The sequence below is a fragment of the Panthera pardus genome, unplaced genomic scaffold (genome assembly GCF_024362965.1).
Source record: "Panthera pardus isolate Hobbes unplaced genomic scaffold, ASM2436296v1 HiC_scaffold_10, whole genome shotgun sequence".
Classification (NCBI taxonomy): Eukaryota; Metazoa; Chordata; class Mammalia; order Carnivora; family Felidae; genus Panthera; species Panthera pardus.
In genome coordinates, this window is record NW_026526655.1 from 16,386,093 (window position 1) to 16,410,590 (window position 24,498).

Here is a 24,498-nt window from a genome sequence, read left to right on the forward strand (position 1 = left end):
GGGGGAGAGGGGGTTGCCAATCTTCATCGGATCCCCCCCACCGCGCCCCCCACCCCCAGTCGATTCAGTCTTCGGAGCTCCTTCCACTGCTCAGGGGCTGGACCCCTGAGGCGACGTCCAGGGACCAGGCCGTCTCCCTCCGGCGGGGGCGCGAACCTGGCAGGGCTGGGGCCCCGAGGCCCCGGGAGACAGCGCGCCCCGCGGAGCCCGGAGGGGGCGGGGCCTCGGGGCGGGCTCTGCTTAGTGGGGCGGGGCCGGGCCGCCCCGTCTGCGCCACTATTGGCCGCGGGCCCCGGACTGGCGGCTGAACGTCACGGGCTGGGCCCACCCCCTTGGCAATGTCTTCAGCCTGCTGCACTCCTAACTTAAGCATTTATTCCACTGGGATAGAAGCGGCAGGAGCAGCGTTGGCACCGGCGAACCATGGCTGGGATTTTCTATTTCGTCCTCTTTTCGTTTCTCTTTGGGATTTGCGACGCTGTCACCGGTTCCAGGGTGTACCCCGCGAATGAAGGTAAGAGCGAGGCGGTCCTTCTGCGGTCCCGGGCAGAGAGGTGGATCTGCGGGCGAATGATCCCCGGGAGCGCGAGGCCGGAGGGGGTGAGGGGATCCTGGCGTGAGTGGCTCACCCCCACTTCGGAGAAGGGGACCAGGACGAGGGGATCCGCGAGGAGGAGGGGGGAAGCTGCCGGGCAGCCTGCCCCGGGAGGTGACCGTGCATTCGGCGGAGCTACCCAAGTTTGTAGCGAAAGGACAAAGTTTATCAGCATCCGCCAGCGAGGCGAGCTCCAGGCGCCCCAGGGGATACACGGGAGCTAACGCCAGGATTAAAAAAAAAAAAAAAAAAAAATGGACCTACCACCGTTCCCAACCCAGCCCCGGTCAAGAGGGGACGCAAGCCTGGAACCAAGTGAGTGCTTGGTGCTCCAGGGTTCTTGCGAAAGCCTTGGAGCTCAGGTTTCTGCAAAGTTTCCCGAGCCCTGGGCTTCCCAGGACCCGGCTGCGGGGCCTCAGCTGCACAGCGGTCGTGGCGCCGCTCGCAGGTCGCCAGTGACCTGATTTCTGTAGCGCCCGGCGTCAGACACCTTTCTCCCCGCTGGGCCGCGCGCTCCGGGTGCGCGATCGCTGGCCTAAGGGCGCCCATGCTCTTCAGATAACCCCGCAGACCCCGGGAGCCCGCTGGCAAGTTGAACGTACTAGTTTTCGGGTTTTGCCCCCAGAACTATACACTGGGTTAGTTTGGATGGAATGTGCGAGACCGACCGGACCCGTCTGGGTGTATTTTCCGCGCGTCTCTTCGGACGTGCTGGAAAGATTGTATCCGTGTAGGAGAGGTGGAGGTTGATCATTTAGTTTCTGATGATCTCAGAGAAAGGCGAATTGAATGCGTGTGTGTGTGTGTGTGTGTGTGTGTGTGTATGCGCGCGCGCACAAATGCGTGTGTGTGGGTGCGCGGGTGCCCGCGTGGACGCGGACGATTGTGTGTGCCTATGCGTGAGTGTCCTGATTGTGTGCGCCTGTGTTCGGTGCTGCTTGTGTTCAAGTCAGCGTGCATCTAGCCTTGCACCCGTCTCGTCGACTCTTGTACACACACCCCCGCCCCCCGCTGCCTCCCCCAGCCATCTATCCATCCATCCATCTATTCATCCGTCCATCTCTCCAGAATCCGTCCACGCGTCCCTGCGCAATCTATCATTTTTCCTGTTCCGAAGGAGGGAGCCAAAAACCAACTTAGCCTTGGCTGGGCATCCGGTACCCAGGAGCTCGCCAGACGGAGGCGAGATTCGGAGAGATTCGCACACCTGCCGGCAGACACTGTTTGGAGGAAAGGGGCGCCCTCCCACCCTCTCGATCTCCTCCCTTCTTCCTTACTGGCTTCTGGTGCCATCGTGGTCGCTGAGGCCCCTCCATCCCCAGGGTCATTCCTTTTAGGGGAAGCATGGATCTCGCTTTCTCTTGACTACTTCGCACACTTGTTAGGACGTCCCTCAAGACCTCTCTGGCACCAGACGTAACAGAGATTTTTTTTTCTTTTTTCTTTCCTCTTTTTTTTCTTTTTCTTTACCCTTTTCTTGTTTTTTCTTTTGGAGGCAAAACTTGGGAGCGCTAGACAAAAACGGTGTTGATGGAGCTGTAGACTGATGTAGAAGGAAGGGGGGTGGTATCTCCCCTCCCCCCTCCGGCCGCTCCTCCCCCTTAAAAATTAATTCATTTTGTTGCTTTTTATTCCCATCACGTTTCCTTTTCTCCCTTTTACCCTCCCTTTCTACTCCCTCCCTTTTTTTGTAAATTGGGTCTTATTGTTCCCTTTGTGTCCCTAATCCACCTTACATAAATCCAAATGGATGTAGCGGGCTTTTCTCTAGGGACCCAGAAGAGGGAATGAGGAGGGGGGGCGCAACTCCGGGCGGGAGCGACCCAGGGTAGGGCTCTACATTTTAAAATAATTAAGAGACCCTAGGAATTCTGGCTCCTCGGGAAAACCGGGAGAAAGCGCTGATTTGAAGCCCTTTGACTTGGGGATGGAACAGGGAAGGTGGGCAGAATTCAGGGGCCTGGCGGTGAGATGGTGAATCGGAGTGCCCAGGAGCAAGGTTGCGGGCTCCCTATTCCCACCCCTCCCCCAGCCCAAAGAGCCAGTCTCACTGATCAAATTAATAACCCAGGGGTTCCTTTGAGATGGGCCTTTCGACCCCCAGGCCTGCAGATCTCGGTGGGAAAGGGAATGTGGAGAGGTTAAGAATCCATTGTGTCCTTTTCAGTGTCCTCGGTGCCTAGGACAGTTCCAGCCTGGGTGGGGTGTAGCAGCTCTGTGGCCTTCCCACCCCCGCATCCCCCACCCTCTTAGGTGCAGCACAAGGACACTAAATCTGTTAGACAGCACTCCCTCACCTAAAATTCAAACCAGTGATGTCCTTCTAGGCTGAGGGGAAGTCTCTGCTTGTCCTCCAAAAGACCCGGGGAAGAGAATATTACAGTGTGTTTGCATTTTAATTCTACAGGTCTGCCATTACCCCTCTCTGAAACTTCCATATTTAAAAAAAAAGGGAGCACATCCGGGTCCTCTGTCTTTGGTGGGGGAGGGAGAAAAGAAATGATAGAGCCTTTTCATGACCCTTTGAGTACTCTCTGTTAGAATTCACTTGACGATGAGTTATGTGGTCATCTGAAACTTGCAAAAACAAATAACTCTAGTTGATACCAGACAGAGATGAATGCAGGTTTTGCTCTGGAGTGTAACTGCCCTACATAGATATATTTATTTTTTGAATTGTACTTGAGATTCTCTATTCATCCTTTTTCGAAAATGAATCAACTCAGTCCTGGGATGGAATTTTAAATGCTAAGCAAGTTAAATAAATAAGAACGTGCAGATTTAAAGAGGGGAGAAGATCAAGTAAGTAATGATTATTTACATAAGTGAGACCAAGTTTAGGTTTTGATCAGAGTTGGATATGCACACCCTCAGCACATATGGAAACGCTCAGGCAAATGGTTTTTGTAGTATTGGGTTTTTTTGCCATTGGAAATTAATCCATTTTTTTTTTCTTTGTTTTCTTGCAGTTACCTTATTGGATTCCAGGTCTGTTCAGGGAGAACTTGGGTGGATAGCGAGCCCTCTGGAAGGAGGGGTAAGTTCCGAGTTGCTCTCTGATCCAAAGGGTAAAAAGGAGTGATTAGCAACTTTCTGAGAGTCCTAATGGCTTGATTCTTGTTGATTGTGGTGAGGGGGTCAGATTTCCACCATGGCCTATGAAGTGAATTACGCTTTGTTGGAGAAATCCTATACTCCCTTTGGATGGCTCTGTCATAGAAGAAGTAGAAACCAAAAGGGCAGAAAGGGGTTTCAAAATTAGGAGATTGGTGGAGGCATAGACTTAGATGCCTATTTAAAACTAAAATACCCTCAAGAAATACAATCCAGGGACCAAATTAGAATTCGTGCCTATTAATGTGATGGCCGTGAAGTCCTGACAGGGTTCATTTTAGAGCAATTGTTCTGTTTCCAGATGAGGAAAATGCATAAGTAAAGATACCAGGGAGAAAACATTTTCTGATTGCAGCAGGTACAGGTTTAGTTCTATGTGTAAGCAACAGGGCGGGGGTGGGGGTGGGGGGTGATGGGGATGGTCCTTACCTTGCTATCTGCAGCTCTCTTGCACACAAAGAGAAAGACCTATGAACTTGTGCCAGAGGCACAATATATGCAGAAACAAACAAACAAATGAACGAACCAAAACAACAACAACAACAACAAGCTTTTGAATTGTTGGTGCTGAATGTGGAAAGTTTAAATATTTGGAATCTTGAATCTTTGGGAAAGGGGAAGCTAGAAGATAAAGTATGAGAGAGTTCATCACTGTTCATTTCTTCTCAAATTTGCCATCCCTGCCTCCTGAAGATTTAAGACCACAGTTAGGTCAATGGCCACATCTTCCCCCCTCTGCCCTTCAGAACAGGTCAGAATGCATCAGCTTTGGAAAGAAATCCATTTAGCATGTTAACTCTGGCTTCTGCCAAATTTAAAGTAATTCTCAACTCCTTTAAAAATTAAGTAGATCATTCTACTTTTATATGCTTGATAATCTATGACAGAGTCAGTTGATTAAAAACAATGGAGGTGAAAGAGGGAGTGTTTAGCAGGCGAAAGCCCTAAGGCCAGCTCCCGGTATGGTACCTCACACCACCTGTCCATTGAATGAACAATAAAGGATGAAAAAAGTAAAGATTCACAGAAACTTGTAAAAGGCGGGCTTCAAAAATAAGGCAAGAAAGTAGTAACGCAAATGGAGACTCTTAGGCGGTCTTTTTCCAAAAGAGGTCGTGTAATCCACATGAAATAAACCGGAGGTCGCCTTGCCTTCCTGTTTATCCGCCTGAACTTGACTGCACTTGGTTGGATCTCTGCTGAAAAATTCTAGTCGGGCCTCAAAACCATTTTTTTAAAGGGAGGGAGAGTGATTGGCAGGCCTCTGGCAGTGTAGACAGGCTGTATTCACTGCTGATTGCAGGCAATTGCCCTCATCCTTTGAATGCGAAGAAAGGTACAGCTTTATCTTGTGAGAGTCAGCCTCTTGTTAATCCTATACCCTGGAAAGGTCACTGATTCAGGGAGGCTTTCCCATGCTGTACCAGGAGGATAGCTCTGTAGGTTGACTGTATTAGAACAAAATTGAGGATGGAACGCATCAGTACTTTGAAAATTTAATGAGCCTTATTTTCTTATTGGCCACTCTCAAGTTTGAAGGGAGAAGGCATCGAATATGATTTTGGACCTGCCTTGCTACACTAAATATACATGTGATCTGTTTAAAAGCAAGGAATGACACATTTCTGAGTACAGCCTATGGTCTATCTAGTTTCTGGAAAGCTTTTACCGCAACTTAATATGCTGTAGACATCCCACATCCTGCACCCACCCCCCAACTGCTGAAAGGACACCTGCTCACTTTTTCTAAACACAAAACTTCTTTCGGTCGTCTTGAAGTCTCTTAAAATAATACTGTGCGTATATAGCTGATTGTGTACAACCCAGAACTTTTTATGGACCTAATGTGGACTTCTGAATGCAGAATGTAGTTGTTTGTTTTTTGTTTTTTTTTTCCTCTCCTTAAGTATTAGGGGTGTAACATTTTAGATATTATTGCAAGGGGCTGGAAATGACATTTTGTTTATGTATAATAGAATTAGTCATTCCAAAATATATAGTAGCCATTGAGAAATTGTGTGCCGAATTATAAAGTCTCATTAATCTGTAGATCTTGTAATTTAAGAAGACTTTTTCAGGCTTAGAATGAAGGTATGAATTGGATTATCTACCAAGTATGGATGGATTGGCTTTAAAAAGTTCTTTCTAGCTAAACATAAAAGCACATTTGTATCTTTTGGTTATTCTGAAATTTCTACCTGTAGGGAGAACGGCTTATATCTTTCTTGGCTGGAAACTCGGGATCACGGTTTGGTCAATAAGTGTTGTCCTTTATTTGTTGTTATTGTTATTTTTAAAGAGGAAGGGAAAACTTAACAATACCACAAAGTCAGATATGAAATACAGTCAGAGACAACTCCCTGTTCTCTTTTTTTTCTGTAAGAACAACTAAGCAGAACATAGAATAATTGAAAGGAATGGCTCCTGATGGCAACATTGTAGCAAAAACCTAATTTCTTGGCAGCGGCCCTTTAAAGGAGTATATTGAGTTTCTGATACTGATTGTAAAATACAAAACTAAGGCCGAGGTTTGTCATTGTTCTGGTGAATTGATCAATGTGTTTAGACAATTAAGGTCAGGCTGGAAAATTCACATTAGACCCAAACTATCCTGTGTGAACTCTATGGAGATATCCCTGTGTGCTTTCATTTACATTGATAAATGCGTTTTTCCATATTCCCTTTGTTCTGAGATGAGAAGCATGCTGAGTAGGGTTTTTTTGAAGGTGGAGATCTATTTTTGGATTTACATGAATTTCCCCAAATAAGTAAATTACTGGTGATTTATTGCTTAGCGGATAAAAAGAAATTTTAATCACCACAGGGCACTTATCCCTCCCCGTTCCAACTTTCATAATGGTCGCAGATGAAAGGGATACAGAATTTTATGCAGTGTGGCCCTTCACAGAGTAACATTTCCATCCATTAATAGTTTTCCAATGCACAGATGGAAAACCCGTTAAAAGATACATTATGGTTGTACGTACTTCATTGGATTGAATGGAGCTTTAAGTGGGGCTATTATGGAATATGAATTTTTTTTAAACTATCTTTTTTTTCTTCTAATTATATTCATGTGTTAGATACTTAAGCTGATTTATACCAGATCTATATAAATGCATCAGTGTAGATATTAGGGGAGAATTGGAGGCTTCCTGCTAGCCCTCTAGGAGCCCCCAAACAATCTTGTTGCTCTTAGGATTATTTTTAAAAGCTGTGGCAAGAGTGCAATTACGACTCTAGTCGCAGTGAGTTCAGACTGTCCCACCAGTAGAATCTTTATGTGAGGAAGTCGATTGCAAAGAAAACCCTAAAAGCCTTCTTTAATTTTCTTGGGCTTTCAATCATAGATACCACCTACTATTTTATTTTCAATGTCCACAGAATATTTGGAAGAGGCATATGTGCGTTCTTGTTTCCTTACGGGTATGTGTTTTAAAAATAGGAATATGTATATAAAAATCAGAATATACATAATTCATTGAATCCATTGCTCTGGAAAGGTGTCTCATTGTTATGAAAGACAGTGGATTTGAGAAATCCAACCATAAAGTTTGCTCTCTGTCTTCCCAGGATTACCAAAACCAGAAGAGTGAGATTTTCTTTACCTCTTTAAAGAATAGGGACGGTGCCAAAAAAAAAAAAAAAATCGACTGACATTTTTTTTTTAGGTATTAGAGAGCAAAGTTCTGACAGGAGCACCACTAATTAACTGATAATTGTCTTCCTTTGGCAAGCTTCTTTCTTCCTGCTCTTAATTTGCAGGTCTCTGCTCAGTTGTTGAAACAATACACATACTAGTTTTTCATTTATGAGTAAATTTGAACTGTTGCCACTTGAAATTGTAGCTGTTGTAATAGGTGAATTTGAGGTTGTTGGACCACCACAAGGAACTGCTAGTGAACTCATAAGCAATAAATCTACCAATGCCTCTGGATTTTAGGCAAAAGAATGAAACAACCACAAACACACACACACACACACACACACACACACACACACACAAACCAGAAAACAAAAAATAAAAAAAATACTTCCCCAATAAAATGTTGTCTTGTCTCCCATAAGACGTTTCATTAGTGAGGGTTGATGCTCAGGAGTTTGCTTCCTCACTGGAACAAAAATCATCACTGTCCTGCGAGGGTAAAACGGAATTGACAAATCACCGTATGATGACATTTTGTAATTGATACATTTCCTCTGGATCTTTGCAGTGGGAGGAAGTGAGTATAATGGATGAAAAAAATACACCAATCCGAACCTACCAAGTGTGCAATGTGATGGAACCCAGTCAGAATAACTGGCTACGAACTGATTGGATCACCCGAGAAGGGGCTCAGAGGGTGTACATTGAGATCAAGTTCACCTTGAGAGACTGCAACAGTCTTCCGGGTGTCATGGGGACTTGCAAGGAGACGTTTAACCTGTACTACTATGAATCGGACAATGACAAAGAGCGTTTCATCCGAGAGAGCCAGTTTGCCAAGATTGACACCATTGCGGCCGACGAGAGCTTCACCCAAGTGGACATTGGTGACAGAATCATGAAGCTGAACACTGAGATCCGGGATGTAGGGCCACTGAGCAAAAAGGGGTTTTACCTGGCTTTTCAGGATGTGGGGGCCTGCATTGCCCTGGTGTCGGTCCGCGTGTTCTATAAGAAGTGTCCGCTCACCGTTCGCAACCTGGCCCAATTTCCAGACACCATCACAGGGGCTGATACGTCTTCCCTGGTGGAAGTTCGAGGCTCCTGTGTCAACAACTCAGAAGAAAAGGATGTGCCAAAAATGTACTGTGGGGCAGATGGTGAGTGGCTGGTACCCATTGGCAACTGCCTATGCAATGCTGGGCATGAAGAGTGGAATGGAGAATGCCAAGGTAAGGAGAGCCATACTGTACTTTTCATTAGGGCTTAGTGCACGTAATTAAATCAGAGATGAGACTAAATGGAGTAAAGCCAGTAATTAGCAGCCCCTGTGGGATGTGGTGGGACAGAGGGGTCTAATGAGTAAGTGCTATAGCTCCAGGTGGCAAGGCTAAGACATTTCTAATACTGACAAAATAAATGATGCTGTGTAATCAGCAGAAGGCCAAACACATTTGCTAACAGGCACTTAGATCTGAACTGGCTTGATGTGCCCTCTGAAATGTAAATGAACAAGTGGAAGAAACAGACTCGATTGATCCTTACTTTAAGCAGGCAGACACGTTTTCAAGCCATAGTTTTGCTGTCTACAGACCTGGGGAAATGGCAGCAATGGTTAAATATCTCTTGTCGCGTATGTATGTACAGGAACGACTTAACGGTGACATTAGGATTGCATTCTTGCAATTCCCTCCCACTGATTAAAATCGAGCTGTGTGAAGAAAGTCCAGTTTTTCCTGTCTCATGGGCCAGTGTAGACGAGTGGAGTGGAGTATAGACAAAATGGAGTGACAAGGTTTCAAGTACACTCTGTTCCACCGAGCACCCATTGATAGGGTCTGCAAGTGACATTAATCTTGATGAAAGACCTCTTGATTTCCCCGAGGAGGTGATAAAGAGCTAATGAGAGTCTTACTTGATCTGTATGGTCGGAAGCCATAGTAAATTGTGATCCATTTTGGTTATTGAGTTTTTGAAGAAATCGAGACTTTTTTCTATCACGTTAATTACTACTTATCATATTACCAAGACGATTTTCTTTGCTGAAGTTTAGTGTATGCAATTCTTCCTTCCCTTATTTCTCCTTCCTGGGGTGTTTATGTAAAAGAGTTTTCTTTGCAGCGGCTTTGTTTCTGAGCAGGGGGATGAAAAAAGTTCATATTTAGATGGATTGCTCATGTTGTGTGTGGATTAAGGCTTAAAAAGCTCAGTCATGCCTACCGTTGTTATTTTTGCTTGATGTTTTATTTTTAGTGGTTATCAATAGTCTGCTGCCACCAATCTTATGGTTACTGCTAAACAGTGTAACTCTGGTCTCGACTATGGAACGGATCCGATTAATCTTTTCTCAGGGTGACTGTTGAGCTGTAGACTGATTGCCACATGGTTCATCTGATTTGGTGATTAAAGACCCCGCAATAACTGACTGCCAAACAATTTGTCTGGCATTTCAACCATCTTAATGACAGGGTGGGATTAGCCATGGAACAATCCACTTGACTGACTGGAAATCAACAGTTATAACCTCAAGAAAGTTGCATTTTTGGTAATTTGATGTCATAGGTTATGCATTTTTCCCCTTTATACTTTTTGCTGTTTTAAAGTGGCACTCCTGATTTGCTAGTTATTTCTAGGAGCAGCTAACAAGGAATGTCGTAAATCCATCGTAAATAAAACAATGAAGGCTGGCTACCTTTTCTATTGACCCAGAGTGAAAAGGTAAACTTGTAAATTTGAAAACTTTTAGGTTGGTTGTTAAAGTTGTTTGTTTGTTTGTTTACAACGATTAATTTCTCAGTCACTGTGTTGGCTCTTGACTTAGCAGCTACTAGATCGGCTCTACCAAATTGAAACCCTGAAGTATATTCTGGTAGGAGTATTAGAACATATATGAGAGCATTGTTATTGGCACCTAGATTGCAATCATCATAGCAGGAACAGTGACGTGAACAGGACAATGACACCGCATCACATCTAGAGTAAATTATTCTGCCTCTTCGATTTTTGTAACACAGGACTTGCATGTCTTCCCATGTCAAGATTCTTATATATATTTAAAAGAAAAAAAAAAAAAACCACCATTGTCTTCCATTTCCTGCTCTGGCATTAGGAATCTCTGTATCTAATGTCATTGATTTTCAATTGTCACAGAGCCCAGTAACTCATACATTGCTACCCTGTGAAAGTCCTTGACAGTTTTACAGCCCAAATTAGAAGAAGAAGAGAAAAAGATGGAGGGGGAAGTGAATGTAAAGGCAATTGAACATTTTAGTGGTTTGCTTTATGGAAATAATCTTGGGAATCCAGTTAATCATATGGTTCATGGAAAGGGTGGGGCTCGGTGTTTTAGGTCCAGTCCATTTCTAAGCAAACTGTTCCTAACACAAGGCCAGATATTTAATGGAAGGGGAGGTTGAGGCCTTTTTTTTTTTTTTTTTTTTCCTTTTGAATCTTTATTGTTCTCACTCTGGTATTTTCTTTGCTGCTCATAAAATGATTAACTCTTTCAAGAAGACATTTTTGACCAAAATCTTGCGCGTTGTTTGTTTGTTTGTTTGTTTTTAATACCACCAGGGAGGACTTGCTGATGAATTTAGGGAGGAAGGAAAAACTTGAATGGCAAGATTCTTCAGATCCAAACTTGAGTGAAACTTTTTAAAGATGACTCAAGCCCGTAAAAATCTTAACAGTAATAAAAATAGTCGTCTCCATCCTTGACGTCATTACTGGGACGCATCCAGGTAGAGCAGAAAGAGCACTGAGACAAAGAAATGTGTCTCAGTGTGGTCACTTAACGGTGTGACCTTGAGCCCTCTGAGCTTTGTTTCTTCATCTGTAAAATGGGTTGACGATAACTCTACTTAGCTTGTAGTCCTCGACAAGGACACAGTGATGTAGGAGTAGTAAAAGTCACCTTTTAGACCATAAAGCATTAAGCCCATGTTAATGCTAGCAAGTTTTTGATCACTTGCTCTTCCCAAAGCTGTGGACGTTTAAGGGTATTGAGTTGGAAAAGTAAAAGAGAAACTCAATCTCCCAGCCACTCGGGACGAAAAGGCTAAAGATAGGAAGGAAGCAGGGCCCTTGCCTTAACCAACAATAATGTGTATTTTCACACTTCATGTTGAAAATGATATCTGGAGGGTGTCATTTGATCTCTCCCCTGCAGGAAAGAGAGCTGTCCTTTGAGTGAGAGGAAAGTGATTTGGGGGCGGGACAAGAAAGACCAGGGTTGCAAAGAGAGCTTTAGGAGGGATATAAAGGGGGAACTGGCAGTCTTCAGAACTCTGGCAACAGGTTCCTCCCCAATTGTCTTTCCAGTGGGCCTACTGTTGCAGGCCCACTAAAGCAGGTGAAAGGTCACCCGCTTCCTCATCCATCTTCCCTGGGGTCCGGGGGGTCAGAGTGAAGACGGATTCAGGTCTTACATGTTTGACAAAGGATCCTTGGACAAAAATGGCCGGGGGGGGGGGGGTGCCCGGGGGGTGCTGTTGTTTGAATCTAAGCCTCGTCATCTGCCGGAGTCCTCAAGGGACTTTGGGGACAGAATGACACTTCCTCTTGGCGTTCTTACCCCCAAGCAGTCCATGCTCATGGAGTCCTCCAGGGACGCTGGGGACAGTTGGGGACAGAACGACACTTCCTCCTCCGGGAGAACCTACCCCTGGCTGGCTTCAGCAGTGGTGTGAACTTGCCTCGTGATTGGCCGCAGAGGACAAGTAAGTTCTAGTTTGTCTGGTGGCCGGGTCTCCTCAGGCTGTTGGAAGAAGGAAAAGAAAATATACACCTTGGACCACCCCCCACCTCCCCGCAGAGCCCCACATGTACCCCCCATTGAGGAAATGGTCCAGATGTTTTATACCTTTGTCTGCATTCCTTCAGGAACATTAAGCAGAGGAAGAGAGGAGAGGATTCTTTATTAATATAGTCTTTGCTTAATTAAAAAGCTGAAAAATGAAAGGAAAGTCACAGATTTACTCTTTGTGAAATATTAATGAGAGATATTTTAGAGAGTATATATAAAAATAATACTAATAAAAAAAGTCTTTTTTTTTTTTTTTTCTGGAGTCACTCTTAAAGTCAAAGAATCACAACTGTGACAAAGTTAAACTACATAGGAATCAAGCCTTGCTGAAATACACGGTTTTGCTGTAGGTTGTTTGGGTTCATAGATATCTATCTAGGACCTCTATTATCTGTTATTAAAATGCGATGCCTTCGTATCAGCAAAAGGGATCATTAAAAGCTCTTCTGAGAGACAGCAAGATAGAAACGCTTTGATGGCCCTAACAGAAATATTTCAGATTTGTGCTCTGAAAAGTGGGAGAGAGTTATGTTAAAAAAAAAAAAAAAAAAAAGACAACGAAGAAGAAATTACTTTGCTTTCTTACTATGCTGTAGAAAGAGTTTAGGAGAAAGAGGTATGGGAAAGGAAGCATTACGAATATAGTTCAGAGAAATGTTGCTCCATATCCTTTCCACCTTTGAAATTTTTCTTCTACCTTTGAATCAGGTCTTTAAGAATCAATTACTTGAATCACATGGCTGCTTTTATCTTCAGCTTTGAAGCCCGGCTGTGATCACTGAAAGACGCAATTCTTTATATAAAAGAGCAGGGTTTAATTATTGTCCTCTTTCTGTGATACTTTTTCTTAAATCTTCCCTTCTTCGTGTGACCAGGGTTCTTTTGTAAGTGTGAAATCATGGAGTGGTCTCTATTTTGGGCTCACCGGAGCATCACATAGGAAATTATCTCAGTTAGGGACTTTTGAATCTGCTATTTCAGAGTTGATGACTTATTTTAGCCTCACCGAGCTTTCTCGTACCTTTCAAAAAAAATGAATTAAGACATCGTTATTCTGTTAAGACTTGAGTCTTTGGAAAAAAAAGACTGTGCAAATGGCTTTTCAGTTACTACTGTGTAAAACAGAGGTGGTCCTGAGAGAAGTTTGACTTTCTTATCATTGAACTTTACTACTCGGGGTTTTGGGTTTGCTTTTTCGTTTTGTCATTTAATTGAAGAATGTAACATTACCAAAGAACTATATGCCTCAAACTCTTCAACTTTTTATGAGTGACCACTCTTTATAATTTGGCAGGCAGCCCGAATGTCATCTATCTTCATGTATTTACAAAATTAACAGAAATAGAATCATCCCCTCAATTATCATCTTGTTTTTTACGACACTTGACTATTTATCATGGACATTACTCCGTGTTAGAGGATATGACTTCTCTTCATCCTTCATGATGGATAATTAACATTCTGAAGTATGAACATCCGACATTATATGTAGTTTTTCCCTTGTTGATAGATATTTGGGATTTGAGTTTTTCCCGGTAATATTTTTGTGGCATAACCAGACAAGTGACACCAGTAATGAATACGGAACATAGTGGGATCTCATTAAATGTTCATTGAATGAATGAGTTCCTTAGTTCCACCCAAGGAACTGTGGCCTGCTTCATATTAAATGCTTAGTTGGTGGAGTAATGTTTCATGGGGTCAGCATGCTATATCAAAATCTTTGCATGTGACTAAATGTATTAATGAGGTCCTTGTTTATAATTCCTACTTCAGTTGGGTCTTCTCTTTTCATTGTGTTTATGAATCGTCTCTATGCCTGAATATTCACAAATCTCTGCAGTTCATGGGTTAACATAATTCTTAGTATAAAATGGCTAAGACCTGGTTTTGGAGTTTGAGACTTGGGTTTAGTTTCTAATGGTACTACTTAACCAGTTGTGTGATCACGGACACTAAGTTGACCTCCAGTTCACGTTTGCAAATTGGCGGCAACGGTATGTTACTATGTACGATACGCACCCATAAGCATGTTTGGAGAAAAGGGTTTCATGCAGCGTCTAGAATCATTAAGCACTTGGTCAGGGGAAGCTGTTACTGTTAATTTTATTGTTGTTAGATACAAATAGGTTGAAGGGATGGGTTATTTGACCAGTGTCTGTCCAACACTGAAAGCAATTCATTTAGCTTCCAGAGTAGAAGTTTGTTTTTGTTTCTCTTTGGCGGGGGAGGATGTCACATAAGCAAGGGTAGGAGGTGACATGAAATGATGCATCTTACGTGCATTGATTTAGATCCTCTGTTCCTCCCATCATTGTACCAGGGTAGTGGTTCTCAAAGTATGTTCTAGCTGGATTCCCCAAGACCCTTTCTTGTGATCTGCAGGGTCAAAACTTTCTTAATTAATACTGAACTATCATTTGCCTTTTACCTCTTTTTCTTTCATGAGTGGAGTTTTCTAGAGGCTTTTCTATATGTGATAGATATTGAATTGAATGCAGTGGCAAATATGAGAGTCCAGCTGTCCACGTTAAAGAAATTTGCAAAACAAACAAACAAATAAATAAATGTAAAACAGTGTCACTCTCATCACTAATTTCGTTTTGGGGAAATATAGTTACTTTTTCATTAACATGTAATTTGCGTAAACATGGTTGAAAAACCATTTTCTTTAACTTTTTTTTTTTAATGCTTATTTATTCTTCTTGAGAGAGAGGGGGACAGAGCACAAGTGAGGGAGGGGCAGAGAAAGAGGGAAACACAGAATCCTAAACAGGCTCCAGGCTCTGAGCTATCAGCACAGAGCCTGACCGGGGCTCGAACTCACCAACCGGGAGATCATGACTGGAGCCGAAGTCAGAAGCCCAAATGACTGAGCCACCCAGGCGCCCCGGTTTTTAGAATGGATTAAGAAATAATTTTCAAGTCCCTCAATTTCAATTTCTATCGATAGCTTTAAGTCGTGCAAACAAGAGCATTTTGGCATCCTCAATATTTTTAGAAGTGTGAAGGGGTCGTGAGACGATCAGCCGTTTAGTTTCCCTGACGGTATGTAGAATGCACCCTTCTGCCTTGCTGCAGACACGTTGAAAATGAAAAGGAAATAGGAAAGTTCTGAAAGCTTCCAGAATCTGCGAGATGAAGGTAGCTTAGAAGAATGGCCTTTTATTTATTCAACCCTTTAGATGTTTCTATCAACTTAGACAGCAATTTGTAGCTTTTAGCCCTTTAAAGCTGCTTATCTGTGTCCAATAAGGTGGCTCAGCGCTCTTTAGTTTTATTGTCCTTGTGAGGAGGCACGATTAATGAAGGCCTCAGCTGTCCCCTGGACCCGGAGAGACTGTGGGGCATAAAACCTTTCTCATTGTGGGCCTTACAGCTGGTACCTCTGAGCTGTTTTGGGGGGAGGAGAGCAGGTGAGGTCACCCAGTTCCATGATCTGACGGGTAATTAATAGTCCCATGACTAAATGGACATTTTATGAATATTCAGGGTCTGTTTCGGCTTCTTGGGAAACAATCCTGTCGGAACCGCTTACAACTCCCTTTGGAGCCGCCGAGGGTTTTGTGGGTGAATGCGGGTCGTCAGCTGTCGGCCCGGGGTTGCTTTTCCAGGCTGCCCAGTCTTCATTTGCATTTTCTGTATGCGCCCTCATGCAAAACAGCACACCCATTTCCCCCCTCTCACAAAGGCGGTGAGGGCTTCCTTTGGAAACTCCAGCCGAAATCTCCTTCTGTTTATGCAGAACCCACTGATTTAGACACCATGCAAATGAATTCGGTTTTGATTTGAATGCTTCCAGAGATTGGGGGCGGGGGCAGAGAGTGCACTGTTTGCACTGGGCTCTTTCTATGCTCCCCCCAGCCCCCCCAGGGTGGCTGCTTCTCACTCCCCGGCCCCTTGCCCCTTGCAAAACAACCCGGCTCCTGCTGCTCATTTTTTTTTTTTCTGACCTTTGGAAAGTAACCTAGTGTTGGTGAAGCCTTTAGCTTGTCTGTGTAGTGACAGCTTCAGCTGGAATCTTGCCGTTCTTTCTGAGTGCACAATTCAGATTATGCTAGGAATGTTTAGAAGTGTCCCAACAAAGGGCTGGAAAAAAAATTGTAAAGTAAAAAGATAAAATTCTTTGAAAAGCAATTGTCAGATCTCAGGAAGTTCCAGAAATAGGCGTTAGGTCACTGGTGGGCTGGAATCCATTCATTCCTTCAACAAATAGACACTGAAGGCATATAACTTGCAGACCACTGTTGGTATTTTCATGTTTCTACATAGATGAATGAGTCCATCAGGCTTTGTACCTAGAGTCGCAATTAAAATCCCATGTCCGATTTTATCTTCAACTTGTCCCAGATAAGTTTCCTTACAAGGTGTATTGACTGTGTTCTGTTCCGTATTTCATACGTGCATTCACGGGGGGTTGAATGTCGCCTGTCCAATTCCTGTCTTCCCATCCCACCCAGTGTCTCCAAACTGACTTAACCTTTGCTTTATTCTCCTAGAAGGGCAATGCAAGCACCCTGCGTGTATGACCCAACGAGCTTCACCCTGCTTGAAAGCAGCACTATCTTCCGTAGGCTGTGATCATATGCATCCTATAAAGTAGAAGAAGAGGACTTTGCATGAAATGTTTTTGAAGCTCAATTAGTTGTGAGTTCGAGCTAATTTCACAGGGCAGAAAACGGGCATAGCCAGACTTCACAGTGCAATTAAGTGGAGGCAGGGTCAGCTAAAACAACATCGAAATATGGAAGAGCTTTGGTTGAGCTCCACATGGTCTGACAAAGTTTGATGATGCTGTTCAAAGTCCATTTGGGATGGATTATTAGGATTAAAGAACAGCAGAAGGCTCTGTACTTCGTGTGTTCTCTGGTGTCATTAGTGGATGAGAAAATTCAGCTGCTTATCTGGCTCTTGTTTCTAAGGATGGATTTAAACAGACCCACACTTCTTAAAGGTGATCTTACTAACCTCTTCTTAATAAGTTACAGATCCCAAATTGCTCAAAATCCTTAAAATACCATTTGAAGTGAGTTGATTGATAATTATCATTTCCCCTACGTGTACAGATATTTTCCGCAGCAGTACAAAGCTAAAGTACAGTTTCTTAATTACCCAGATAATCCTGTTTGCTTGTATTTTTAAACTATGAAGTGCTGGGTAATTATTCAATTCTTAATAGAAGGCAAATGGCAATGTAAACAATAATTAGGATGTTAGACAGACTAATGCGCTTCAAAGCAAATTGGATTTTTTTCATACTGTTCAGCATGATGTCCCATAAAGCTAACAATTTAGAAGCAAGACAGAAAAGGTTCCATTTTGTTCATATTTTATGGCGTTATCTCTTCACGGCTTGTTTTTGTGAATAGCAGTTTGCCCCAATGAAGCTGGCTGTGCCCACGCCAAATGTTTCCGTAACAATCGCTTCCCTGCTGTTTGACATTTGGCTGTGTTCTCCCAGGGCTCCAGATTGGTCCTTTGTCTGCTTCAGATCCCAGGGGTCAGAGGTTAACAGAATACTGATTTCCTCCCATAATACCATGGCAGGTAAATATGGGCCAACCTCATGATCAGTTAAGACACAGCTCAGTGAGGAATGCTTTTCTCATGGGCTTTTGTCCTGAAGAACTTCCCTGATTTAAGACGCCAAGTTTCCCAGCTATCGTTTTCCACAGCGGATCCTTCATCAGGAGCACCGCCGCCTCTTTTATGTGGCATTTTCCATTGATAACCATTCACAACTCAACAATGTATCCCCAGAAATACCTGACCTGGAAACTATGAGCAAATCATCGCGTTCAATGAATTAATTTCACAAACTTAATATGGTAACGCTTTGCGGTCGTGTCTTGTCGTCTTATCTGCACTGCATGTTTCATTGATGAAATAATGAACTGATAACAAAGACTGTAGCCAAAGATACTTTAATAATGGTGCTATTATTCCCTCCGCCTTTTTCTTGTCTGGCCCTAATGGGGTGTCACCGGTTAGAGGTGTAATTAAATGAACGATCAATTTTATTTTCCATTTTTATCATGTATGGAGACATCCAAGCATTCACCAATATAATGTTATTAATGTTTTACATCAGTTTCATGATAAAAGTCCTATTTCTTTTTCTCCCAAGGATTCATGCGGGCTATACGATAGACTACTTCTTAACTGGTTGTGATGCACACACAGGCTTTAGAAGTTTAAAATCTGTTTTTAAACTTCCAAACTTTTTGTTACCATCAATGAGTTTTAGACCACCTTTCCATATATGACCTATCCCATTTCTTTTTTTTTTTTTAATGTTTACTTATTTTTGACAGAGGGAGACAGAGCAAGAGCAGGGGAGGGGCAGAGAAAGAGGGGAGACACAGAACCCGAAGCAGGCTCGAAGCTCTGAGCGGTCAGCACAGAGCCCGACACGGGGCTCGAACTCACAGACCGCGAGATCATGACCTGAGCAGAAGTCAGACGCTCAACTGACTGAGCCACCCATACGCCCCTGACCTATCCCATTTCTAATTGGCCAGCCTCCTTCATGTTGCACTGTGAACTTGAGGCTTGGGCTCATTTGTTTTCAGTTCTAAATGTCTGAAAAAGACATCTCCACTTTGAGAAAACGGTTTCCTTTTGAAGGGTCCAGCTTGGCAATGACTGTAGCAGCCCCCAGGCAAATTAGCATGTTAAAAGAATGGATCAATACCTTTCTGGCTCCTCCACCCTTACTCTCCTCCAAGGGGGAAGAGTTTTGAAGAACCCTGGGAGGCCCTTGACAGATATGCCAGGAGATTTCAAGAGGATCGTTCATTGCTGAGTTGGGAACATTGACAGCTTGATCTAGTGCCCAGACTGATTCTTCGCCGGTCGTTTGAAAACGGATGCAGGAGGAATTGACAGCTTCGGGAAAGCTGTAGCAGTTCATGTAATTATGGAGAGGATTAGAAGAGAAGTGTTGGGAGAAATGAGAGAGAAGTAAGGGCACTAGTTGACCGGACTCACCTTTGGCCAACCGTTAGAGCACCGCCTTTTGTAACATTTAGCCTGCGTGTAGAGGAGCCATTTATATAGATTTGTTTTCTTTTTTTAAGGGTTGTGCAAATCTATGCGTACAAAAAAAAAAAAAAAAAAGCGACTGATTTTTGAGAGTGGACTGGTAGGTAATTAACAGCACAATGCTTCCAGTACTTAAGATGCAAAGGTGGCTAATTAACTAATGGGAGAAATTGAGATGTCATTACTCCGTTTTCTAAGGAGGTGCCAACAGAGAGGTACAGCCTAAAGTAAAACTTTGAACGTTCAAGTTTCCATTTGCAAAGTTGTCTTTGGGAACTCCCGGTCTGTATCCTAGACTTTTTGTCTTTGTTTTTCATTTGTATGTTATTTTATTTGCTTATTTATTTATTTTAACATACGGTGTTTTATTAGTTTCAGGTTTACGGCACAGTAATTCAGCAGTTCTGTATCCTAGGGTTTTAAATTAATGGTGATGCAAGACTGTAAACCAATATAAAAGTGTGGTTTTATGTGAAAGGAACTCATGTTGATGGGAAAATGAGAACGTTATCTTTGCATGAATGAAAAGAAGCATTAAAAAAAAAAAAAAAGGTTGGAAACACGCCGCCAGAGAGTCACAAACGGTCTTACATTCTGGAAGTTCTCCACAGGGCGGAAAGGGCTACTGTACTTAGCTAAAATAAACCAAGTACATAATTTTTCCTGATCTTTATGACGGACTCTGGGACTCTCATTCACAAAACATTGTAGCTATGACTATGTCAGTAATGTGTAAATGGGTACTTGATACGGTAAGAATCTTGCACTACGATTTCAGATTTCAGCAGTTGTTCTGGAATTGTTTTGGTTCTGCTTTGTTGTTTTTTTTTTTTAAGTTCATTGTTAGATCTTTTCTTTTTCTTCTCCTAGGGAGACGTAAAGTCATTTCTTTTGCAACTTTAAAAAATAGGTATCCTCAAAAGGAAGCCCTCCCTGAGGAAAGGGTTGTTGACTTCTGCTACGGATAATGACTGAAAAACACAAACCTATTGAGTTTTTCCAATATTTTCCATTAGGTCTTCTTGCTGGTTATCACCGATCTACAGGAAAGCTATTGATTTTTGTATGTTTATCTTCCATCCAATCTTTTTATTGAACTGTCTTGTGAATACTAATAGGTTTTCAGTTAATTCTCTAGAGTTTTCTAGAGAACTAATAGTTTTGACTGCGTGAAATTATATAGTTTTTCTTTCTTTCTAAACATAAAACCCCTTATTTCTGACTTTTATCTTATGACATCGGTCAGAATTTTCAGGCCAGTAATAAATGATAGTATCAGTTGTGGCTGTCTTTATTTTATGCCCAATTTCAGTGAGCATCATTTACGAATGCTATGGGATATTTTTTTTCTTAATATCCTATTCCCAATATCGAAACACTTCTTAAAAAGAAGGAATTTTAAATGTGGTTAAATTACTTCAAGTATCACTTTTAGTTATGTGGCTTTTTTGACTTGTTGTGTTTATAAGATTAACTATAGTCAGCTTTTCTGAAAATGGTCCATAAATTCTCTTTGCATTTGTGGGGGGAAAAAACCTACTAGGTGGCAGTAAATTTTGATAAAAAGCTTTTTGAACTCCATTTTTTAATTGAAAATGGTGGATAAGAGCCAAAGCTTTGGAATAAGAATTTAATTTTAATCTCAGATTTTTTTGGGGGCGCCTGGGTGGCTCAGTCGGTTGAGCGTCCAACTTCGGCTCATGTCATGATCTCGCCGTCTCTGAGTTCGAGCCCCGCCTCAGGCTCTGTGCTGATGGCTCCGAGCCTGGAGCCTGCTTTAGATGCTGTGTCTCCCTCTCTCTCTGCCCCTCCCCTGCTCATGCTCTGTCCCTCTCTGTCTCAAAAATAAATAAACATTAAAAAAAATTAGTCTCAGCTTTTTCACTTACAATGTGACTATGGGCTAGTTACTTTAGCTTCCGTTTTCTCCTCTGTTGTATGGGGATGATGATACCTACCCTACAGGTATACTTAGGATTAAATAGTATGCATAACGTGTGGGACAATGTACATAAGTTTCACTTGGGAGGTGGTATCTATTCAGTGGTCAATAAAATGTGGAAAGTTTTATTATTAGTTTATCTTGAATCTTTAGGAAATATCCAACTGCTATTAGCCTATATATTCTCTCTCCTTGTTTCTCTCTCTTTCCAACTGTATGTCATTCTTTCTCTCTCTCATCTTATTCTTTTTCATTGTTATTTTTTTTTTAAGTTTTATTTATTTATTTTGAGAGAGAGAAAGCACAAGCAGGGGAGGGGCAGAGAAAGGGGGAGAGGGAGAATCCCAAGCAGGCTCCACATTGTTAGCGTGGAGCCAGACTCAGGGCTCGAACTCACGAACTGTGACGTCATGACTTGAGCTGAAACCAAGAGTCAGATGCTTAAACTGACTGAGCCGCCCAGGCGCCCCTCTCTCTTATTTTATCCTTAGCAGGTTTTGGTATTATAGTCGATTCATAAAGTTAATTTTGATAGCTTTCCATTTTTTATTGGCATCGCAGAAAGTTAATGTGTGTGAGAATTAGCTTTTCTCTGCGAGTTTGAAACCTTTCACCATTAAGGCTGGCTCTCGACTGTGCTCTTATGATTTGGGCACTTTTCTGTATATTTGCTAGAATTCAATAAAAAGTGCGACAACCCCATAAAGGAAGCCGGCTCTGGGACTTTGTTCGATTGTCTTTCAAATCACATGGATGGCTTTTCAACCCTAACAGAATAGACATCCTCTTTGACTTTGATTCCGGCCTTTCCCAGCCTCCGTTGACTTTAGGAAGAAAGCAAAGACGTCACGTTGCTCTCATCCCTAATTTCATTATTGAGCTTTTGTGTTACTTGTGCAGATCTTAAATGTATAAGGTGAAGAGAACGGGATCGTTAAACCTAGAGTTAGTGCAGTGGCATGGTGGAGCCACTCATTAATCAGGAGCCTGGCTGTTAAGGAGAATCTAGCTGAGAAAATATTTAATATCCCATTGGGGAAAGCTGCATTTCACTGCGGGTCAATGTGGATGCGGCCCCTCTGAGCTGTGGTACTTTGCTCCCCTTTTTTATCGAGAGAGAAAGACAGAACGTGAAATGACAGACCCACTGTTACAGGAACATCCGGTGTCCCTCAGAGCCACAACTTTGACATAATCATTTGTAAATATTTTCTATCGGTTTTGAGGAAGGGCAAGTTTCATTTTTCATTTAACCAAGCAGACAAATTATTTTGTAGGCTGCAACAGGCAGAACGAAGGCCAGTGGACAGATGTTGCCTCGATAGAAGGAAGAACTATCTAGTATTTTGAACTAGGCAGGAGTGGAGTACGATGCCTTTGGAGGCGATGAGCTCCCTATCTTCGGACGTGTTCGCACTGGCTTGATGACCCCAAGGCATCTAACAAGTTAGAGACTGGAGACCCTGTGTTTCTCAGAAGGGACACCGTTGTCCTTCTGGGCAGGACAGTTTCTTCCTTGAGTACTCCATCAAGCGTTGCAGGTCTGTCCTGTGCCCACTGGGCAAGCATGTTACACAGCATTTGGTATCCTGAGTCGTCCCCAGGCACGAAATGCCTGTGGCGTCCTCTGTCACTGTGACAGGCCCAAACCTCCCCTCATATTTCCAAATACCCTGAGCATGCATACTAATCTCAGTTGGAAACTTCTGGACCAGACTAGAAGATCTAAGATTCTAAGACGTTTGGACATTTGGTACCCTGCTTTAAATATTTCCTTTAGAGTAAGTAACCGGGGTCTAGGATCTCGTAGCGGAAAGATGGAAAAGCTTTTCAAAGAATACTTGCTATTAACCTCTCTACTTTAATTTTTCTTCAGTTTAACTGAACACCATAACGTCTTAAAATCACTATAACGTTTTCCCAGTAGGCACCAATTAAAAGAGATGGGGAATGTCTTTTGGAAGAAATTACTAACACTTTATAAAAGCATCCATAGCAATGACCAGCAACCAAGTGCTCTACTAGGTTTAATTTATGAAGTCCCAGAACAGCCTTAAAAGGCTATTTGTTATTGTTATTATGCCCATTTTACAGCTGGGAAAGCTGAGGCATGGGAAGGTGCCTGAGGTCACGTAGACTACCCAAGCCGATTTGAAATCAGACAGACTGGCTGTAGCCTCTACACTTGCCAACTCTCCACCATACTTTCCCTACGTAAGGACTGTTAGAAAGAAGGGAAACTATCCCCAAGTTAACAGTATGGGATCACCTTCTATTCTAACAAGGTAAGAAGAATATTTAAAATGCCTGGGTTATAGACTTATGTAAACTGTGCCCTGTGTTTACTCCCAAGATTTGTCAAACATTCATCTGCCAATGGGTGGCCTTTGTGTTATTCGAATGGCCCTACAAAGAGCAAATTGTGACTTTGCAATTATTAAGGCTGAAGACCTTGCCACAGAGTGTGTTACTGAGCAAATTATTCTTATTTTGACTCTATCACAGCAGAGAGGAGAGTTATAAGTATAGACCCAAGTTTATACAAGACAGAGCATCATCTCATCCTAACAGGAGCACAGCCCGTGCAAATGAGAGCTTTTTGATTTCTGAAATGCTGTATAATAAATCCAGGGAGATTTACAAGGAAAATCAACCTGCAAAGGAGGGTGAACTTTAATTATATAGATGTTGGGCATGTGCATGTCAGCTGATGTAGGTAGAGTATTTACTTGCGAATGTGTGCAGGAAAAAAATGGCAATGAAACAATGCAGGAGGCAATACCTTTCTATAAGAAAGGGGAAAGAGGAAAAAAAGATGGGGAAACAATTGCAAATGGTGGTATAGTGTTTCCACCCCCCCCAACATACCTTATCTTGGACACATTCCAAGACCCCCAGTGGATGCCTGAAACAGCAGATAGTACCAAACCCTATATATACTATACTTTTTTTCCCCTATACATACCTACCTATGACAAAGTTTAATTTATAAATTAGACTCGGCAAGAGATTAACAACATAACTAATAATAAAACAGAACAATTATAACAATATGCCGTAATGAAAGTTGGGGGAATGTGGTCGGTCTCTCAAAAATCTTAATGCACTCTACTCAGCCTTCATCGAGTGATGGTGTGAGATGATCAATGCCTACACAACGATATGAAATGAGGCGAGTGATGTAGGCACTGTGATGCAGCGTTAGGCTGCTACTGACCTTCTTATGACAGAAGGGAAATCATCGGCTTCTGGACGGTGGTTGACTATGGGTAACTGAAACCACAGAAAGTGAACCGGGGGTAAGGGGGACTCCTGGGGGACTCCTGTATTTGTCAATTCCTTTAGCCACCCCC

At 42.7% G+C, this 24,498-nt stretch overlaps 1 protein-coding gene across 5 annotated transcripts in view; it reads left to right on the plus strand.

Moving 5' to 3' along the window:
- Nucleotides 1-280: 280 nt before the first annotated feature.
- Nucleotides 281-24,498, plus strand: part of EPHA4 (EPH receptor A4) — a 149,716-nt gene continuing 125,498 nt past the window's right edge. For 2 of the 5 annotated variants that reach the window (XM_019445811.2, XM_019445812.2), the window contains exons 1-3: nucleotides 283-514; nucleotides 3,565-3,632; nucleotides 7,924-8,587. In XM_019445811.2, the coding sequence (XP_019301356.2) occupies nucleotides 424-514; nucleotides 3,565-3,632; nucleotides 7,924-8,587 (823 nt within the window). In that variant the 5' untranslated portion in view covers nucleotides 283-423. Of the gene's footprint in view, nucleotides 515-3,564; nucleotides 3,633-7,923; nucleotides 8,588-24,498 lie in introns of all 5 variants that reach the window. The other 3 variants (XR_002078985.2, XR_002078987.2, XR_002078986.2) reach the window with 2 other exon arrangements.